A 22,325-nucleotide genomic window follows, 5' to 3' on the forward strand; every position below is an offset into this window, starting at 1 on the left:
GTGTTACTATGGATTTGTGGCGGCCATGTTGGTTGCTGTCTCCGGTAGAATGTTTCCCATACTCGGTCCCCACACCCTCATATCGCTCTCCGTCACTCCTAGGACCGTTCAAGTCTTTATAACACAGAGACAGCACAGAACGGCTCTCAATGCCCAGCCGGTTTTGTAAAACCGGGACTAAAGTTATGGTCTATGAGAATATGGCTGCCATCATGTCCATGGAATCTAGCGTCCAGTAGAGGAAAATGATGTGTGGTGACGTTAGGGGGCGGGACTGGGAGGAGCGCGGGAAGTTCAGGTATGGATTGTGCGGTGTAGAGGGGTCACTGTGTGTGATCTATGGGGGGGACACAGGAAGGTTTACCACTCAGGGTATTCTGCCGCCCCAAGGAGGAGTGGACATAAATAGATAAACCATTCCTCAGACCCCCGTCTCCCCCTATACTAGACTGATCCCCCCGGGTCCCCATATACTCGACCACCCCCCCATGTCCCCCTATACTAGACTGATCCATCCCCCCGGGTCCCCATATACTGGACTGACCCCCCCCAAGTCCCCGTATACTAGACTGACTGATCCCCCCCACCCCCCGGGTCCCCATATACTGGACCGACCCCCCCCCAGGTCCCCATATACTAGACTGATCCCCCCACCCCTCCGGGTCCCCATATACTGGACCGACCCCCCCCCCAGGTCCCTGTATACTAGACTGATCCCCCCCACCCCTCCGGGTCCCCATATACTGGACCACCCCCTCAGGTCCCCCTATACTAGACTGATACCACCCCCCCAGGCCCCCCTATACTAGACTGATCCCCCCCACCCCTCCGGGTCCCCATATACTGGACCACCCCCCATGTCCCCCTATACTAGACTGATACCCCCCCCGGGTCCCCATATACTGGACCACCCCCCATTTCCCCCTATACTAGACTGATCCCCCACACCCCTGGGTCCCCATATACTGGACCGACCCCCCCCCCCCAGGTCCCCCTATACTAGACTGATCCCCCCGGGTCCCCATATACTGGACCGACCCCCCCCCCCCCAAGTCCCTGTATACTAGACTGACTGATCCCCCCACCCCCCCCGGGTCCCCATATACTAGACCCCCCCCAGGTCCCCATATACTAGACTGATCCCCCCACCCCTCCAGGTCCCCATATACTGGACCGACCCCCCCCCCAAGTCCCCGTATACTAGACTGATCCACCCCCCGGGTCCCCATATATCGGACTGACCCCCCCAGGTCCCCGTATACTAGACTGATTCCCCCCCACCCCCGGGTCCCCACATACTGGACCGACCCCCCCCAGGTCCCCGCATACTAGACTGAACCCCCCCCACCCCCCGGGTACCCATATACTGGACCGACCCCCCCAGGTCCCCATATACTAGACTGATCCCCCCAGGTCCCCATATACTGGACCGACCCCCCCCCCCAGATCCCAGTATACTAAACTGACCCCCCCCCCCCCCGGGTCCCCATATACTGGACTGACCCCCCCAGATCCCCGTATACTAGACTGATCCCCACCCCCCCCAGGTCCCCGTATACTAGACTGATTCCCCCCCACCCCCCGGGTCCCCATATACTGGACCGATCCCCCCAGGTCCCCGTATACTAGACTGATCCCCCCACCCCTCAGGTCCCCATATACTGGACCGACCCCCCCAGGTCCGCGTATACTAGACTGATTCCCCCCCGGGTCCCTATATACTGGACCAACCCCCCCAGGTCCCCGTATACTAGACTGATCACCCCCCCGGGTCCCCATATACTGGACTGACCCCCCCAGGTCCCCGTATACTAGACTGATCCCCCCCCCACCCCCCGGGTCCCCATATCCTGGACCGACCCCCCCAGGTCCCCGTATACTAGACTGATCCACCCCCCGGGTCCCCATATAATGGACCGACCCCCCCCCGGGTCCCCATATACTGGACCGACCCCCCCAGGTCCCCATATACTGGACCGACCCCCCCCCCAGGTCCCCATATACTGGACCGACCCCCCCCCAGGTCCCCGTATACTAGACTGATTCCCCCCGGATCCCCGTATACCGGACAGTGTCCCCGTATACTAGACTGACCCCCTCGAGTCCCCGTATACTAGACTGACCCCCCCCCAGGTCCCTGTATACTAGACTGATCGCCCGAGTCTCCATATACTGGACCAACCCCCCCCCCAGGTCTCCGTATACTAGACTGATCCACCCCCCCGGGTCCCCATATACTGGACCGACCCCCCCCCCAGGTCCCCGTATACTAGACTGATTCCCCCCACCCCCTGGATACCCATATACTGGACCCCCTCCCCCCGGGTCCCCATATACCGGACAGTGTCCCCGTATACTAGACTGACCCCCCCAGGTCCCCGTATACTAGACTGATACCCCCGAGTCCCATATACTGGACCCCCCCCCCGGTCCCCATATACTGGACCTCCCCGGGTCCCCATATACCGGACCCCCCCCGGGTCCCCATATACCGGACAGTGTCCCCGTATACTAGACTGACCCCCCCCCCGAGTCCCCGTATACTGGACTGACCCCCCCGGATCTCCGTATACCAGACAGTGTCCCCGTATACTAGACTGACCCCCTTGAGTCCCCGTATACTGGACCGACACCCCCCCCCGGGTCCCTGTATACTAGACTGATTCCCCCCCACCAAGTCCCTGTATACCAGATTGATGTCCCCCCGTATATCAGACAATCCCCCCCCGGTCCCCTTATACTGGACTGATACCCCCCGTGGCCCTGTACACTGGAATGATCCAACTTATTCCCATACGCTGGGACCCCTCATGGCCCTGTACTCTAGACTGAGCCTCCGTGACCCTATATACTAAAATGATAACCAATGGAATCTGGATGCCCCATCTGCTCCTACTGCCCACCTCCAGTGACTTGGATCACTTCCAGCAGTTGGGTGTATGCGTATGGGAGGCATTTCCTCAGTGGCCCTAGGTTCTGGTGTATAAGGCAGCCCAGATCTTGCAGAGGTTTGATTGAATGCTGGACCTTCAGATACTAGCACAGGAACCAACTTCTCATTTGATTTGTCTATCGGTGAGGGCCAGGTTCTGGTGGACAATGTAGCTCCAAGTTCAGTTTATTGCCATACCTTCAGAAATCAGTGCTGGAACCGACTCATTTGGAATATCTAGGTCTCGTCCGAGAGTTTTTCTTCATACTCTCCATTCCCAGACTTCTTCTTCCGTTCAGAAGTCTGGGGTGTATGGTAGCCTCCTTTAAAGCAACCCCATTTGCCCCCCAGTTTCACTCCAGATCCCTACAATGCAACACTCTGCGTGGTTGGATGGGTCAGTCCAGTCTTTGGACAGAATGATTTGTCAGGTACTGAGGACCAGGCTGTTTGGAGTAATTAAAGTCTAGTCCCAGTCTCATATTCTTTAACCATAAGATTTTACCTCCTTCATGATCGGGGCCTTTTTTGCTACTCAGCACTGCATTACTTTACTGGCAATTGCGTGGTCATGCAACAAATGCGACCTTTATATCATTTTATTCCCAGAAATAAAGCTTTCTTGTGGTGGTATTTGATCAGCACTGTTTTTTTATTTTATTATATTATATTGCATTATATTATATAACAAAAATGGCCATACATTTTGGGAAAAAAAAAACAATATTGCTTACCTTCTGCTGTAAAACATATCCAATATCTTTTATTCTTTTATTTTTTTCAATCACATGTCTTCATAAATTTAGGCCAATATGTAATCTGCTACATGTTTTTAGTAAAAAACAAAAATCCCAACAAGCATATATTAATTGGTTTGTGCGGAAACGATACATATATACTAGAAACGGCACTGACCGGAGATCTATAGTGTGACTGCAATAGTGCGGTGGACAACCTAGCACTAACTGCCACTGACATCTCCAGTGACACTAATACAGTGATCAGTGGTAATAATATACACTGACGCTGTACTGATGAGACAGGTTGGGAAGGGGTTAACATTTAGGGGTGATCAAAGGGTTAACTGTGTGCCTAACAAGTATAAGTATGTGGTGCTTTTACTAAGGGATGTGCCAGATTTTAGTTCTTGCTTTGCAGGAAACAAAATGCGGCACATCGCCGCTGTCAGTAGAGCTCTGTGTTGTTTCACCTGTCACTCGCGCTGGCGATCAGTCGCTCCCGGACATAAATCATTGGCCCGGGAACCAGTGAACCCCATGTGCTGGCACGGCACATGCATACGCCCCCTACCTGGAAATGCAGAATCACGTATACAGTATATATACAGGCTTCTGCAAAGCTGGCCTGCACTGTAGCAGTAAAACTACAGTGCGTGGTCGGCAAGTGGTTAATCCTGAGTTACCTAACACACGGGGGGCGTGGCTTGCCTTGAAGAGAGATGGTCGCTTAAACTACTAGCTCCGTCGGATTGTGGCCTTAGCTTAGCTCTAAAGGAGAATTCGCATAACATTCAGCGGTATGGAGCATGCGGACTGCCTCCCGCAACTCTTCAACATCCAGATCGAGATCCCCAAGGCATAACAGAGGACAGAACAACTACAATATACCAGAGTTATTCCGGTCACACAGATCCAATATGGCGACGTCTGCCTCAGCCTCCCCATAAGCGCGGGACGAGATAGTACTGGCACCCTCTGCCCCGCAACTCACTGAAACAATGGTAAGCACGAGAATTCCTCTACAACTGACTTTACAAGACCTCCATGCAGTGGCTACAGATATTAAGGACACCTTTACAGCTGCCATCACGGACCTCAGGCAAGAACTACAGGCAATGGCGGGCAGAGTTCTAGATGTGGAGAAAAAAGCAGCCCAGCAACTATCGGCAATAAAGAAGATCACCACATCAGTGGGAACACATACATTACAATTGAGGGACATACGGAGACAAGTTGAAGACCTTGATAATCGTGGATGGAGACACAATTTATGGGTGAGAGGATTGTCTGAAAGTGTGGATAACACACAGTTACAATCTACAGTGTCTGCCTTATTTAATCAGCTTTTGGAAAAAGAACACTACGGAGTCCATTGAGATGGAACATATACATAGAGCACTTAGCCCTTGTACACACGGTCGGACATTCTGACAACCAAATCCGTTGGATTTTGTCCGAAACTGTTGCATACACAGGTTCGGACAAAGTTGTTGGAAAATCCGATTGTACATAACGTGATGACGTTATTTCGTTACGACGGGATTACGTTCAGGCTAGTAGCCAATAGCTTTGGTCTAGGAATTTGATCTGAGCATGCGTGGCACTTTGTCCGTCGGAGTAGGCTACACATGATCAGAGTATGTCCGATCGGAGCATTTTGTCGGAAAATTTTATGGACAAGTTGGAAAACTTGGTCCATCGGATACTCTGACGGAAACAGTCCGATGGAGACCACACACAGTCGGATTATCCGACAAAACGGTCCAATAGGACACATTCCGTCGGAATCTCCGACCGTGTGTACAAGGGCTTAGACCCCACGGAAGAGAATCAGATCCCCCCAGGGATGTTATCTGCTCTATTAATGACTACAAACTAAAGGAGGAAATTTTAAAACAGGCAAGAGCCAGACATCTCCCTGACTATGAGGGAAACAGGATTTCCCAAGGCGTCTTTCAGGACAGCACCTGAGAGATAGCGACTCCACCCTCCTCGTTAGGAAACACCTTCTTCCTCCAGACTTTAAAGGGAGGCGCCTCCCTACCACACATCAGTTTTTGTGTTTCCTCCGGCCCGGAGGGAACACCTTTTGGGAGGGAGTCTGTTTCTCTTAGGTGTTCCTGAGGGACTAGGCTTCTTTCCCTCTTTTTCCTCCTTTAGAGACCCTCTGTCCTCCCGACCTACCCACGCCTTGTCAGCGGTAGCAAGCGGGCTCCTCTTCCCCTCTTGTGCTCGGAGAGAGCCGAAGATTCGGTGGCCCGCACGTTCGTAGGCGCGGCGGCGCGCGTGTGCCGCCGCCATATTTTTTTTCGGCGGTCGCGCCGGAAGTGACAGAGCGGGTCATCGGGTCAGCTGAAACGTCGTTTCCGGCGTGGACGCAGGGGGGAGGAGGGAGGACAGGTGCTGGTGCCTATTTCCGCTTCCGGTCCGGTGCAGCTGCACGGCGTGACTCCGGAGGCGGCGTTTAGCCACAAGTGGATCTCTGCACAGCTGTTATGGAAGATTCAGCGTCTGCAGCGGTGGGGACAGGCACCAGAAAAGCCCAGGTAAGAGGCAGCAGTTAAAGTCTGCCTTTCTTTTTTTTCCTGGCGTTTGGTCTCGCTCTCTCTCTCCCTTTTTCCCCCCTGGTGGCAAGGGGCCTGTCTGGGCACTAGAAGCTGACTGGTTTCTTCTCAGTGCACCTGTGTGGTGATCCCTATCAAAGCTGAGACTGGGTCTCACTAAGGGTTCCCTGGTTTTTTTCCCTCTTTTGTCTTTTTCTTCATAGGCTAAGAGCTCTGACCCAAAGAAAAGGTGTCCTTCTTGCAGGGCCAAGCTGGGAGAAAATTGGAAGAAAACCTTATGCAGTCCCTGCATTACTTCTTTAGTTAAGGAGGAATCTGCCTCTGTATGTGAGGATCTGGTGGCCTCTGTAAAGAAGGAGCTGTACGCCACGATCCAGAATTTTCGTGACTCACTAGCAAATCCGGCTGCTAGTCAGCCTTCCACTTCAGAGTCTTCCCAGGGATCTCTCTCAATCCCGGTGTTAGAATCTCTGCCTGAAGACCCTTCAGATAGGGAAAAGCAGTCCACTACTCTTTCCGTTAAAGATTCGGAAGAGGAGTTGGAGGATTCTGAGGTAGCCCCCTCTAAATTCAAACTGTCCCTTGAAGAGGTCGATGGGCTCCTTAAAGCCATTCATGCTACGCTTGGTTTAAGTGAGGAGAAAAAGGAATTATCACTCCATGACCGCATGTATGCTGGGTTGGATGAGCCTAGGGGCCGAACATTCCCAGTTCATCCGGTCATCTCTGAGACCATTAGGAAAGAATGGCAGGATCCAGAGAAAAAGCCTCTTTTCTCAAAAGGCGTTTTCCTTTCGAGGAGGACCCTGCAGCAGTATGGAACAAGGTGCCCAGACTGGATGCCGCCTTTTCCCAGGTTTCAAGGTCCACAGATCTGTCCTTTGAGGACAGGGGAGATTCGGTTTTTAGGGTTTCTGATAAATTCGACGGAGCAAAAAATCTTCCTTCTTTTAGACAAAAAGGACAGGATTTCCGGTGCAGTGTCTTTATTACAGACCAGCCAAAATCTGACAGTAAGACAGGTTATGTCAGCTTTGGGGGTTTCTGACTTCAGCAATGCCAGCAGTCCAGTGGGCAAGAATGCATTTCAGGTGTCTGCGGGCTTTCCTTCTAAGATCTTGGGATCACACAGTGGCATCCCTAGAGGCAGAGGTGAGAGTGTCAACCCAGGTAAAAAGGTCCCTATGGTGGTGGAAAAGACAGGATGTCTTATCGGAAGGGTTAGTCTGGGCTTTTTCCAGTCGGAAAAAGACTAACAACCGATGCCAGTTCCTGGGGGTGGGGAGCCCATCTAGGAACACGGTTCACTCAGGGGTCCTGGGCCAAAGAGGAGACAATAAGGTCCTCAAACTGGAGGGAGCTCAAGGCGATTGCCTTAGCTCTGGAGTTGTTTGTTCAGGAGCTTCAGTCCCATCACGTCCAGGTCCTAACAGACAATGCCACGGCAGTGGCTTATTTAAACAGACAGGGGGGTACAAGAAGCAGGTCGCTTCAGGTACTGGCCATGGAGATTCTTCGGTGGGCGGAAAAACATTTGTTATCCCTAGCAGTCCACCTAAAAGGGGATCTAAACAGGGTAGCGGACTTCCTAAGCAGAAACGCTATTCGGGAAGCAGAATGGTCTCTAAACCCGGAGGTATTCACAATGATTGCCGGAAAATGGGGTTTACCAGAAGTAGACCTGTTCACCTCAAGGGTGAACGCCCAGGTCCCCCAGTTCTTTTCCCTGGACAGTCGCGATGGCTCGCTGGGCACAGATGCGCTAGCTTATCCATGGGAATTTCGTCTTTGCTATGCTTTCCCCCCATTTCAGTTAATCCCGTTAATTTTAAGAAAAATTCAGAGGGAGAAGGTACCAGTTATTCTAATCACGCCCTTTTGGCCAAAAAGGGCTTGGTTTTCGACGGTTCTAGGCCTGGCAATCAAGCCTTGTTGGCGTCTGCCCCTCAGACACGATCTGTTGTTGCAGGGCCCAGTGAACCATCCAGGAGTGGCCAGCCTGGCTCTCACGGCCTGGTTTCTGAAAGGCAGCTCCTTAGGAGCAAGGGGTTTTCCAACCGTTTGATCTCGACCCTTTTAGCAAGTAGGAAAAGGGTTACGAGGGCCATTTATTCTAAGGTCTGGAAGCGTTATAAAACTTGGTGTTTTGTCAGCCGCCCAGGTGCCAGGGAGCCTTGTCTCCATCTTGGAGTTTTTACAAGATGGTGCAGACGAGGGACTGGCAGTTAGTACCCTGAAGGTGCAGGTAGCAGCCCTGACAGTGTTCTTAGAAAAATCTGTGGCCTCAGATCCGCTGGTGATCAGGTTCTTTAGAGCTCTTAAAAGATCTAGGCCAGCTCCTGTTAAGGTTTTTCCTAGATGGGATTTGTCGGTAGTCCTACAGTCTCTAACAAAAGGGCCTTTTGAGCCTCTTGTGGAGGCTTCCCTTAGGTTTCTCACATTAAAAACCGTGTTTCTGATTGCCATTGTCTCTGCACGCAGGATCAGTGAGCTAAATGCTCTGTAAATTAAAGAACCATATCTTTCCATTTTTTCTGATAGAGTTATTCTTAGAACAGATGCAAAATTCTTACCGAAGGTAGCTTCAGTTCAGAACCGTATACAGGACATAGTACTGCCAACGTTTTGTGTTAACCCCAAAGGAAATAAGGAGACTTCTTTCCATACTTTGGACGTCAGAAGGACTCTGCTGAGTTATTTAGAAAGGACGGAGTCCTTCAGGCGTTCAGATTCACTGTTTGTACTCTTCTCAGGAAGAAAAAAGGGTTTTCAGGCTTCTAAAGTTACTTTAGCTAGATGGCTGAAATTAGCTATCTCGGAGGCATATTCCCAGGCAGGGTTATCTCCTCCAGCAGGAATTTGTGCACACTCAACCAGAGCTCTGGCGTCTACGTGGGCAGAGAGAGCTGGTGCCACCCCTGAGCAGATCTGCAGGGCGGCGACGTGGTCGAGTTTTCACACATTTGTGAAACATTATAGACTGGATCTCACTTCTGCCAGCGATCAGGCGTTTGGCAGAAAGGTCCTGCAAGCTGTTGTCCCGCCCTAAGGGGTAAGTCTCTGTTATCCTCTCAGGTGCTGTCCTGAAAGACGCCTTGGGAAAGACCAAGTTAGACTTACCGGTAACTTGTTTTCCAGAAGTCTTTCAGGACAGCAAGCATCCCGCCCTATGGTATTATATTATGCTACGCTGTGACTAACGTATGTGTTTATGTGTTCCAGCCGGGGCCGGAGGTTCTCTTCTACAACTGATGTGTGGTAGGGAGGCGCCTCCCTTTAAAGTCTGGAGGAAGAAGGTGTTTCCTAACGAGGAGGGTGGAGTCGCTATCTCTCAGGTGCTGTCCTGAAAGACTTCTGGAAAACAAGTTACCGGTAAGTCTAACTTGGTCTTTCTATCTATCAGGATCTCTCTGCAATAACTCTAATGCCGCGTACACACGACCTGACTTTTTGACAGCAAAGGTGCGATGGCACGAGTCCGTTGGACAATTCGATCTTGTGTGGGCTCTATCGGACCTTTGCTTGCCAAAAATCTGGCGGACTTTAGAAATAGAACATGTTTTACATTTTTCCTCTGGAACTCTGCCGGACCGAGAAATCCGCTCGTGTGTATGCTAGTCCGATGGACAAAAACCGACGCTAGGGCAGCTATTGGCTACTGGCTATGAACTTCCTTATTCTAGTCCGGTCGTACGTCATCACGTTCGAATCCGTCGGACTTTGGTGTGATTGTGTGTGGCTAAGTCCGTTCATTCGTAAAGTCCGTCGGAACTCCGCCGAAAGACCGTCGGACCTAGTCCCTCAAAGTCGGGTCGTGTGTACGCGGCATTAGACACAGGAAGGATCTGCGCCCACTATTGGAGGTACGGCAAGCGAGGGGCTTACCTTACTGCTGGAAATTTCCTTTCGCCCTGTCAGCTACCAATCACAGGCGTATGGCGATACTTAGAACCCCCGGAAGAACTGGAATCCTTCTGTCAGTCCATCGACATTCCTTATACTGCTGTGCCGAATTGGTACGCTGAATTTAACATTTCGGGCTCACCTGCTAAGTTGCACTATGATGATTTGATGGAGACACAGATGTCTCACTTCAGAAGACGCTGATCTCCCTCAGCTTCACGATTTTGACCTAACGCGGCACCTCACTCACAGCCTTACAACCCCACAGCTGCTCCTTTGCCAAGGAGAGACCGCAGAGACCGTTAGAGGAGCATGTATCCTCTGCTGAGAAGACAAGTCAGCTACGTTTATACTGATTATTAGGATGTTTTTACAATTCTTTCTTTCCCAATACTCCTTTACTTGACACAGAGGGCATTACCTTGGCGAAGGTAAGACAAGAAAGCGCTTTTATCGATCATAGACAATGTGACCTCTATTCTTAAAACCAAACTGTCATATTCATATAGACGGAAAAAGCTGATCCATTCATATTCTACATGCTCGGAACTGTCAATCTTTGCATAAGGAACCCAAAACAATTTGGAGACTTCACTGGATTATATAATCTATGTACACTGCAGGATCGCTATCAGTAATGTGTTAACACACCTTCAAATTTATAACCACCGCCTTAGAACACCTTTCCTACCTGATTTTTATCAATCCCACCTCCCTATATAGTTTGTTATCCTGACTTCCATATTGAGGTAATACAGCTCATACCCATACATCTCCCGATAAGATCTAGATGTACAAAATGTTGATCCTGACGAATGAGCTTAACATAGAGCAGTGATCTAAGTATTGGCTATTACTGGTTCATTTTGCCAATGATAGATAAGAAGTTTGTGTAAAGTATTATTTTCATGGTTACAGAAGTGTAGTACGCATTCTATTCATGCAGTCAGATGATAGCGAGTAATGCACGTAATTTTACTGTGAGTTCACAGAACTGACTTAGAGACTCATTGTTTAATGTATGCAGATAGGAGCCAAGCTCAGAAGAAAAGGACAGGAAGGAAAAAAAAGCGAAAAAGAAATTCCCAGGGCTCTGATGGGATCTCTAAATGGCACATACTAAATGTCTACACGGCAGAAACAGTAACCCTAGTTTATTGTCTTCACTGTATCTGATTCCAATAGATGCCCCGACAGCAGGGTTACAAACATCATTTTTGAGATATGCTGTAGTCAGGGAAATGTTTGGCATGAGCACAAGCTCTAGCTTACTGCTCTTTTACTGCTGGCACACACCACCTTACTCACACATAGTAGTTTTCATATATGTTTTAGTTATCTTGAAAGTTACTACTAATCGGTTCACAGCTGACTTGCCTTATTGGATAGAAATAACTTATATCTATTCTTTTAGTTTGTTCATGGAATTTGTCTTAACTGTGTTCAGTTAATAATTTAAGTTCAATTTAGGGTGAACGGACATACAAGCATGACTATCGAGGCATAGACACAGAGTACTCCCACATCATCCTTGGCAGACGCTCTTGATTTCTCACAAAGTCCTTTAATTATAGACCGTAGGTCAACATCTTTCTTCCCTCATAGAAAGTAGACCCCTTGTCTCCGACTCATTTTTTCTTCTCCCTACATCCAATTTCTCATTAACGCTTTTAGGCCCACAGTCTGACAAGGTCTATGAGAACACCTCACAAACCACCTCTTTTTGATCAAACCACCTCCTGCAAAGTGGTTACACACATAACTTTAACTCCAATTACCTTTGACCATTACCAAACCACTGATCCCTTCCGGCTTAAAATCCTTCCTACTTGGATAGGTGAGCAGGATCTCATCTATCTGCAGATCCCCCAAACCAATCTGAAACTACTCCGTACAATTGCTTACGCTGATACGGTCCCCACCTGAGTCCTCCCAATAGAGTTTTAAAGACCAGATTCTTTTAGGACAAATTAATGCTTCAACACACTCCTGAGTACATGTCATTTTACAATCTCTTATCAGCTTACATTTACTTACTGTAACGACCGGTTGAACCTTGTGCTCAAACTTACAATGGCCTCCAAGCCCCCAGCACCTAACACAACGCAACTCAAACTTATCTCCCTCAATGTTAAAGGTTTAAATATACCCGAAAAAAGATCACAATTACAGGAAACTCACTTTCGTACAGATTCTACCCCGAAACTACATAACCTGAATTACCCCACAGCCTATCACGCAACGCATGCTGACTCTAAAACAAAAGGAGTCTCCATATTGTTAGCGAAACATAACCCCATACAAGTCACCAACACACTGATCAACGACCGGGGCAGATTCTTTTCCTTGAAAGGTATTTGCAAAGGCAGGAAAATGACGCTAGCAAATGTTTACGCTCCAAATAGTGGCCAAGTTTCCTTCTTCTGAGAGACCATAAAATGACTAACTGATTTCCAAGAAGGCACCTTGATTTTGGGGGGTGACTTTAATCTCCCCCTAAACCCCCTGTTAGATACATCCAATGGCAAGTCATTCTTGCCGTACTCAGCCCTAAATGCACTTAAACATGAACTTCAATCACTATTGCTTTCACGACTCGTGACGCACATTAAACCCTGACTGTAAGGATTACACTTTTTTCTCCAGCCCACGCGATAAATATTCCAGAATTGACTACATCTTTGTGACCCAATCTGACCTTCCCTTTCTCCAAAAAGCATCCATCGACCCCATGTATCTATCTAATCATCATCCAATCTCAATAAGTATGGCATTTCCTGAACACCAACCACACTCTCGATCATGGAAGTTAGACCCCTCCTTACTCACAGACACACAAATTGCAGCAGAAGTAGAAACAGGCATAAAACAATATTTCACAGACAATAAGCCTACCGAGACCTCACATCCAATCAACTGGGAAGCACATAAATGTTTTATAAAGGGGTGTACTCATTGCTGCGGCGGCTAAAAGATGCAAAATAAAACTGAAACAGCCCAGGGCCTGACGGTCTCACAGTAGGATACTACAAATCATTTGCACTCATTCTAACTCCCATCTTCACATCAACATTTGACACATACGCCACACCGACCACTCAACCTCTAGATGTATTAATGGCGCACATAACGGTTATTCCCAAATCCGGAAAAGATTCATTATTAGTAACCAATTATAGGCCCATTTCATTATTAAATGTTGACCTTAAGTGGTACTCAAAAATATTAGCTAATAGACTCCTTCCCTTACTCCCCGACCTAATTCACTTAGATCAGGTGCGATTTATCCCAGGTAGAGAGGCGCGGGATAACACCCTCAAAGCAATAAACATCCATCACTGGCTCACAACCTCACAAAAACGTGGATTCTTCTTATCATTAGATGCGGAGAAGGCATTTGATAGAGTGGCCTGGGACTATCTGTTGGCAACCCTTCGGTCCATTGGTCTTCCCGATCGTATGCTTAACTATATCCTTACGCTCTACTCTGTCCCCACTGCAAGAGTAAGGGTTAACGGCCACTTATCAAATGCCTTCCCCATCAAAAATGGCACCCGTCAAGGCTGTCCCTTATCCCCTCTGATCTTCATTCTAACATTGGAACCCCTGTTGCGAAGCATTAGAGAAAACCCAGACATACAAGGAATTGAAATAAATGATCGCACTTACAAAACGGTCACGTTCGCTGATGATATACTCATATTTCTTTCAGAACCACTGATAACCCTACCAAACCTGTTTAAAACTCTTGACCACTTTAAAACTTTGTGAAATCTTCAAATAAACTTTGCAAAGTAAACCGCCTTAAACATCACTATACCCGAAGAACAATATTCACAATGTCAACACAATTTCCAGTTTTAAATGGAATAATCGCTCTCTCACATACTTAGGAGTTAAATTAACCAAGTCATTATCAGCTCTATACTCGGCAAATTACCAGCCAATACTACAAACTATAACTAATGACTTAAAAAAATGATTGGTTGGACTTTTTTCTTGGTTTGGAAGAATGGCCATAATTAAAATGAACATCCTACTGAGGTTATTATACCTATTTCAAACAGTCCCAATCAAATTGCCACCAACTTTCTTTACAGCTTATCGTACACTTTGTACAAAATGTATTTGGGGTACAATACAACCCAGAATAAACTACATAAGACTCACCTCTCCCAAACTAAGGGGGGACTAGGTTTACCAGACATTAAAAAATACCAGATAGATAGTCACCTGACTAGAATTATCGACTGGAATGTACATTCTTCCACCAAGGATTGGGTCCAACTTGAACACTCCTTTGCTTCGATCCCTCTGGCTCAAATTCCATGGGTACCTACTAACCATATCTCAACAGCATATTATTCCCATGCCTGGATCCTCCCTACATTAGACACATATAGAGGTCGACCGATATATTGGCCGGCCGATATATCGGCCGATATTTGCCGTTTTTTAAATAATCGGCATTGGCCGATTGTGCTGATAAAAAGCCGATTTAGAACTACAGCGGGACTTTGAAATGACTTCTGTAATAGAAGTCAGTGTAAGTTGCCATAGAAACGTCTTCCTCCTCTCTGGGCAGGCTGCCAAGAAAAGAACAGAAAGATACAATGTTTACACTTGAATGAATGAAGTCATCTCAGTGTGTAGAAGTTCTCAGTTTAACCATTTAAAGACTAAATCTTTTCTGACACTTGTTGCTTACAAGTAAAAATCCTGTATTTTCTGCCAGAAAATCACTTAGACCCCCCCAAAAATTATATATATATATATTTTTTTAGCAGAGATCCTAGGGAATAAAATAGCGGTTGTTGCAATATTTTATGTCACACGGCATTTGCACAGAGGTCTTTCAAATGCATTTTTTTGGGAAAAAAATACACTATTTAAAAAATAAAAATAAAATAAAAACAGTAAAGTTAGCCCATTTTTTTTTTTTTTCGTCCAAAAGTTTTGACTACCTGTTTTTACTTAATATATAGTTTTTTTTTTTTTTTTTAATCTAAATCATACATACAAGTAAACTGATTGGAGGTTTGTTTTGTTTAATAAATGTTTAAATGTAAGAAATTTTCTGTATCACTTATGAAGGCTGCTTTCACACTGGAGCGGGCAGGCGTTGATGGTAAAACGCAAGTTTTAGCGGCTCTTTACCATAATTTTAGCAGTGCTATTTGGCTGCTAGTGGGGCACATATAACCCAGCTAGCGGCCAAGGAAGAGGTTAAATGCGCCCATGAAGCACTGCTGCCAAATCGCATTGCATGCGTTTCGGCAGTGGTGCCCATTCATATCAATGGGCAGGAGTGGTGGAGGAGCGGTATACACCACTCCAAACGTGCTGCTTGCAGGACTTTTTTTTTAAGATCCTGCCAGAGCATCGCCTCAGTGTGAAAGCACTCTGTCTTTCACACAGACTGCAGGGGAGCCATTTTGCAAGCACTTTACAGGCGCTATTTTTAGCCCAAAAGCGCCTGAAAAACGCCCCAGTGGGAAAGGTGTGTTAGATCAAGGGGGATTAAAAAAAAATAATAATAATAAAAAAGGAAATAAAATAAAATCGGTCTAACATATCGGCCCAAAAAAAAAATCTGCATCATATATCGGCTATCGGCCGCCATGATTTCTAAATATCGGCATCGGCCAGAGAAAAACCCATATTGGTCGACCTCTAGACACATACAAACATGCCTGTAATAAATACAAAATGTCTTTGATTAATGGCCCTATGACTCTGCTCCGACTAAACCCAACATTTCCACCAGGAATGAGCGCATCTTTTCTAAAAGACACATGGCCACACACAAATGTTCAAGCCTTGCACTTCTTCAAGGCTTGCAAACAACTCACGTTTTCTGAAATCACAGCCATGCTTCAACCAAAAGTGCCCCCTCGCTGGACACACATACAAATTAAACATTTCCTAGATATTGAAGCCAAACTCTCGGAATGGTCATGCCCTCTTACCCCATTTGAAGACTTGTGTTGTAAAACAGAATCTCAAAGACCCCTTATAGCCTTCACCTATATGTTATTGTTTCCATCGCAATCTTCCCAAGATATTTGGAGTAATGTTCAATGGAGCAAAGATCTTTCTATAAACATCTCGGACAAAGAATGGGAAACCATATACACGATTGCCCACAAGGGCTCAGTACCGTATTTTCCGGCGTATAAGACGACTTTTTAACCCATTAAAATCTTCTCAAAAGTCGGGGGTCGTCTTATACGCCGGGGGTCATCTTATAGGAAACTTCTGCGATCGCCGTGGAGGGAGCTCCAAAATACCGCAGCCGCCGTGACATCCGCCCTGTATGCAAGCTACAAGTTGCAGGCGTCTGGGATGCCGAAAAAAAAAAAGACATACAGCGGCAAAACACGCCTCTTTCACCCGTCTGGCCCGCCCTACTATCCTATTACCATACCTCTTCTCTGACGAGCTTTCGCTCCTGAGGACTGGAGCGAAGAGGAGCAGGCGCGCATGTGCTAGTTCTGAGAGGCAGATGTACGGTAATAGGATACAAGGGCGGGCCAGACAAGTGAAAGGGGCGTGTTTTGCATTAGTCTTGGAGACAGGGAGGGCTGGGCAGGCAGGGAGAGCTTACCGGACTATGATTTGTTTAAAGCAACCAGCAAATCGCTGGTAAGGTGGCTGTTATACCACATACAGTACCAGTAAAATATCTACCGGTATACCAGTACAGCAGTATCTACAGTACAGTACCAGAGGGGTAGTCTTATACGGAGAGTATATCCCAAACACTACATTTTAACTGGAAATGTTGGGGGTCGTCTTATACGCCGGCAAATACGGTAAATATATACGCACAAGAAAATGCATTCAAAAATATCTCAAGGTGGTACAACACACCACTCAAACTACACCGAATTTACCCATCTATCTCCCAACAATGCTGGAGGTGTGGATCTGAACCCAGAAACCTATTGCACATATGGTGGTCGTGCGTCAAAATCCAACCATTCTGGACAAAGTACACAGACCAATACAAAAAATCACAACATACAAACTGGAATATTCCCCAGCACAATTTTTGTTACATCACTCAGCATGTCCCATACGCACATACTTACGATCAATAACCATGCATATGATCACAGCGACGAACATGTGCATTCCACATAATTGGCATTCTCCGCTCCCACCAACTGTTAAGGATTGGTTCAGCCGCATCCAAAAAACAGAGGAAATGGAAGAATAAATCCATCAACCAAAAGATACACATTTCAAATTTACGCAGATATGGTCATGCTGGTTAAACTTCACCACAACCCCAGAATATCACAATTTATGTTAGGAAGCTTTAATAGCACTCCGGTATCTTTAACCCACCAGGGCATAAGCCCAAATAACCTACTCTTCGACTGGATCTTTAGTACGACCTTACAAGGTACTTACCTATTTTTCCGGACCTTTCCCCCGATTATATCACTTCACTCTTTCTATTACTAATTATAGAATGATAAAAAATTTATTTTCTATTGTGTAAAAGTTATACTCTTGAAAATGCTAGGACGGCTGCGTCCGCAATAGTTCTGTTTATTACTATGAATGTTTGCAATGTCAATAATCTGAATGTTCTGTTAATATTACAGCCTACTCACACTACATAAAATAACAAGGTTTGCTTCAACTATAGGGACATAGACCTTGGGCTCTTGCCTAGTCACAGTCAGATCCCTTTCGGGGTGACCGGGTACTGAATAAACTATCATATATCTCACTAGCACACAAAATAATAAATGCACACTCCATAGCTCTCCTGTATGGAGACACATTACAAACTCCATATCTAAACCCGACACAACATCTTCGCTTGAACATATTAGGACATTCAAACGGATTTCAACACCAAATCTTAGGTATACCTTTCACAACTAATATGCAAGTTTTTGTAGACCTATGCATTTACAATGGCGAATACTTTCTGTATTTTATGCAATTACATGTTTCGACTAATGTCCATTTGATTGGTTCCAACGCATAAGGTTATTGTAAACATGTTTAATACCAATAAAAACTTCTTTAAAAAAAAAAAAAAAAAGTTCCAGACACAGTCCAAGTCAGTTTTGTCTTCAAACTCTCCCCTTCCAGACTCCTATTCTTCATTCCTTGAGTTTCCTTGGAATTCTAATCATTGGTCGGTTCCTACTATCCTACAGTGCCTCCAGCAATCTGATCATAAGCCTGCTTCCAGTGATTGAGTTTGAGAGTACCCGAGGCCTTGCTTCTGTGGGTACGGGTTCTGTTGGACAATGTAACCCGGACCATGCAGAGGTCTGGCTGGATCCTAAACCTTACAAAATTATCACTGGAACCAATAGTTTGGAGTATCTGGGTCTAGTCCTAGAGTTTTTATTCAGCAAGTCTTTGGAGCAGGTTCTGGAGGACAATGTAGACCTGACCGTCTAGACCTTTGCAAGAGGTTCAGCTGGACCTTAAAACCTCAGTGTTTAATTCTTCAAACTCTACACTCCCAGACTCATATTTATGTAGTTCAGTTAACCAATTCATAGCTTGCAATATCGGAGACTAGTCCTAGATACAGCGTAAGCTAGAGTTTTCCTTCCCCAGGTAAAACATCAAGCTCTCCCCTCCCAGACTTGTATTCTACAGCCTAGAAGTTTCCCAACTCTTTGGTTCTGGTAGTATGGGTCTGGTAGTATCCTTCAAGGTAGTTCCATATGCCCAGTTTCACTACAGACTCCTACAACACTACTCATTGTTGTGGGACAGGTCAGTCCAGTATATGGACTGAGCAATTTGTCTGGAACTGAGGACCAGGTTGTCTCTTGCTTGGTGGGTCAAGAACTTCCTCACTTTCTCATTTTTGGAACGCCATAATGGATGCTATGTTGTTGGTACTGGAAAAGAATTTGGGCACCCTGTCGGTGCAAGGTGACTTGGACATTGGAGAAATCTTGTTTTTCCAGTCAACATTCATATTTTCGTGCAACTCTGTATCTCCCAGCTGGAAAGTTATCCGATAAAGATTAATTTGGATGGCACTGGCAAGAGAGAGAGCGAGCATATCCTCACCACAGGCTTTCTCAACTGGACTCTGGGGATTGGTCCTTACTAGGGGTGCAACGGATCAAAAAAGTCACGGATCGGATCGTTCCTCGGATCAGAGTCACAGATCGGACCATTTTTCGGATCAGTAAATAATAATTGCATTTGCAAAAACCTGTGAAAATTCCACCACCATATAGTCCCCACTGTAATATCCACATCATCTCCCCCACTGTAATGGACATTTCCCCCACTGTAATATTGGCTGAGTATGGCTGGGTATCGCCGAGTATGGCAGGGTATGTCTGGGTATTGCAGAGTTTTGGCAGGGTATGGAGGGATGGATGTGACTGCAATTGTCACAGAGCAGAGCTGTGGGCACTACAGATCCAGCCCACAGCGCTGCTGCCATCCAATCTCTCCCTTCCACTGTACAGATCTGTACACAGAGGGGAGAGAGGAACCGGCATCATGACATGATGCCGGTTTGTTTACAAGTGATCGCTCCATCATTTGACGGAGCAATCACATTGTAAACTGCTGCTGGGTGTACCAAGGTTGCCGCCGTTCCGGAGCTAGGCCGAAGCCGCGGCCTTTCCTAAGGCCGAGGCAGCGGAGCGCTCCACAGATCGCGAGGGAGTGCAGATCCGAACAGGGTAACCCGTTTGGATCACAGATCGGTGACGATCCGTTGCACCCCTAGTCCTTACAACCTGAGGTGTTTCAGAACCTGTCACAGATGGCAAGTGGTGGATGTGGGCCGAAAAACAAAACAAAACCAGAGAAAATTGCCATCTCAACTTACCAACCAGTCTGCTTACCAACCAAATGATTCTGTCCAACCGTATGCGTTAAAAACGTATTTTTTTTTTTCTTTTTTTTTTTTTTTTTTTTTTAGCACACATTTTCAAATGCATGTGTAAGCTGCAAGGCCTCTTCACTACACCCTCTATCACTTGCAGTCCTAACCTTCTAAATTTATGGGGGTCTCCACAATGGAAGCACATGCATTCTAATAGATAAGGGGCAGGTGGGCCTGGGGGTAGCCCAGTCCTTAAAGGCACATTGGACACCCAGCACAATGACAGCAAAGGTGCCCAGTGTGTCTCCTGGTCAAATTTCAACCAGTAGCAAAGCTGGCCCCTGCCCTCAGCCCCCCCACCTATAACTGGTCTTCACAGCAAGGAGCAAATGGAAGGGAAAACGCATGAAAGACAAAACCAGAGAAAATTCCCAGCTCAACTCACCAACCAAATAAGTGTGGCACTCCTGGCCTGCAGATTTAACAGCTTACTAAATAGAGGACTTCTGTACCTAGAGACGGACCTAACGGAAGCAAATGATCCTCTGGTTCTACTATAGCAGCCTTTCTCAACCTTTTCAACACGGAGGAACCCTTTAGAGAAAAAAAAAAAACTTTCTGGTCTCGGGGAACACCTGCTTAAAATGACAATATCTACAACTCATGATACATTAGTGTGGTGGGTAGTGGGAATAATGCTTGTTACATTTGTGGTAGTTTTAAAGTTAGTTAGTTAAAGTTAAGATCCCCTTAAAGTTAGCTAAAAAGATCAATGGTGTCAGTGGGAACTTATCTGAACGGAAGAAACTGCTCATTGCTCAAGGAACCCCTAGCAACCTCCTGGAGGAACCCTGGCTGAGAAACCCTTCTCTAAAGAATCAGTACACCTTGATTTAAAGCGGGGTTCCACCCTAAAGTGGAACTTCCGCTCATCGGAACCCTCCCCCCCCCCTCCAGTGTGACAATTGGCACCTTTCAGGGAGGAGGGGGGTGCAGATACCTGTCAAAGACAGGTATTTACACCCACTTCCGGGCATAGACTCTCACGGGAGTCTATGCCTCTTCCTGTCCCTGCGCACTGTCTGCTGGGACACACACAGGTCCCAGAGACAGCGCGGACAATTCCTATTGCGCTGCGCGACTCGCGCATGCGCAGTAGGGAACCGAGAAGTGAAGACGCAATGCTTCACTTCCTGATTCCCTCACCTAGAATGGTGGAGGCAGCAGCCGAGAGCCGAGCGATCGATTGGCCTAGGCTGCCGTCATCGCTGGAACCCGGGACAGGTGAGTGTCTATTTATTAAAAGTCAGCAGCTGCAGTATTTGTAGCTGCTGGCTTTTAATATTTTTTTTTCACAGTGAAATCCCTCTTTAAGCCTTTAATCCCTTGAAACCTCTTTGTTGTCTGCTTGACAGGATCAAGATGAAGGGCCTTCTGGCCATCTTCATGGCTCCAGATTATCCCAACAGGATATAATATACCTACTGTGTATGATTCCTTGCATAGTCTGGATAGGCTTTGCCAGATTGTCAGGATCTTTTGTCTCAAGGGCTGATTTACCATATTGCTGCACGGTCGCTGGTTTTAACAGAATGACTGTTGAAGTCCAGGCCGTGAGAGACAATGGTATCTCTAAATCAATGATTCCTATGATGCTAGGATAGATACTTCCTCCAAAGGGAAAAATAAATAAAAAATTGTAAAAATGTTGTATGGGTACAATGTTGCATCACCGCGCAATTATTCAAAATGTGCCAGCTCTGAAAGCTGAAATTTGGCCTGGGCAGGAAGGAGGTGAAAGTGTCCGGTATTAAAGTAGTTAAAAGAAAAAAAAACTGTCTCCTAACTTTTTTAGCTGGCTCCTATATTCAAAGCAAATGTGTCAAGCCCTGCTCTAGGCCAAACCGGGATAACCCAGCATGCCTCAGTTTTGTAGTAGAGCAGTACCAGGATCATTATCACAGAGGGTTGGCACCTGTGTCCCTCATTTGGCTCTAAGAAAATATTTTTTACGTAGTACAGATATCTTTGAAAAGGAAAAAACTGCCAAAAGGTATTTTATGTGTTTTTTGCCTGCAACTTATTACATTGGCGTCAGGGTCTTTAAAGTTGTGAGGGTGACTATATCTGCAGGTACAGTCTAAAACTCAAATCTTTTGGATTACAGACTCTTCACTCCAGAACATGATGGCCCCAATCAGAATCCAGCATGTTGTGTCCTTCAGCTCCCAGGTAATCACTCCATATCTTCCATACAAAATGCGCCTATGAGGCAATGGTGCAGTAGAAAGAATAGTCCCATATATTTTAAACCAGGGGTAGGCAACCTCAGTATTCTAGCTATAGTAAAA

The 22,325-nt window shown here is 46.6% G+C and overlaps 1 protein-coding gene across 1 annotated transcript in view; it reads left to right on the forward strand.

Moving 5' to 3' along the window:
* The first annotated feature begins 224 nt into the window (after nucleotides 1-224).
* The window catches only part of LOC143927335 (short transient receptor potential channel 2-like), a 66,986-nt gene continuing 44,885 nt past the window's right edge, over nucleotides 225-22,325 (forward strand). Inside the window, exons 1-2 of the mRNA XM_077451341.1 lie at nucleotides 225-298; nucleotides 22,142-22,206. Of these exons, the coding sequence (XP_077307467.1) occupies nucleotides 22,159-22,206 (48 nt within the window). The 5' untranslated portion in view covers nucleotides 225-298; nucleotides 22,142-22,158. The remainder of the gene's footprint in view (nucleotides 299-22,141; nucleotides 22,207-22,325) is intronic.

The sequence above is a fragment of the Lithobates pipiens genome, unplaced genomic scaffold, assembly GCF_037356315.1.
Source record: "Lithobates pipiens isolate NorthernLeopardFrog02 unplaced genomic scaffold, aLitPip1_a1.2 Scaffold_23, whole genome shotgun sequence".
Classification (NCBI taxonomy): domain Eukaryota; kingdom Metazoa; phylum Chordata; class Amphibia; order Anura; family Ranidae; genus Lithobates; species Lithobates pipiens.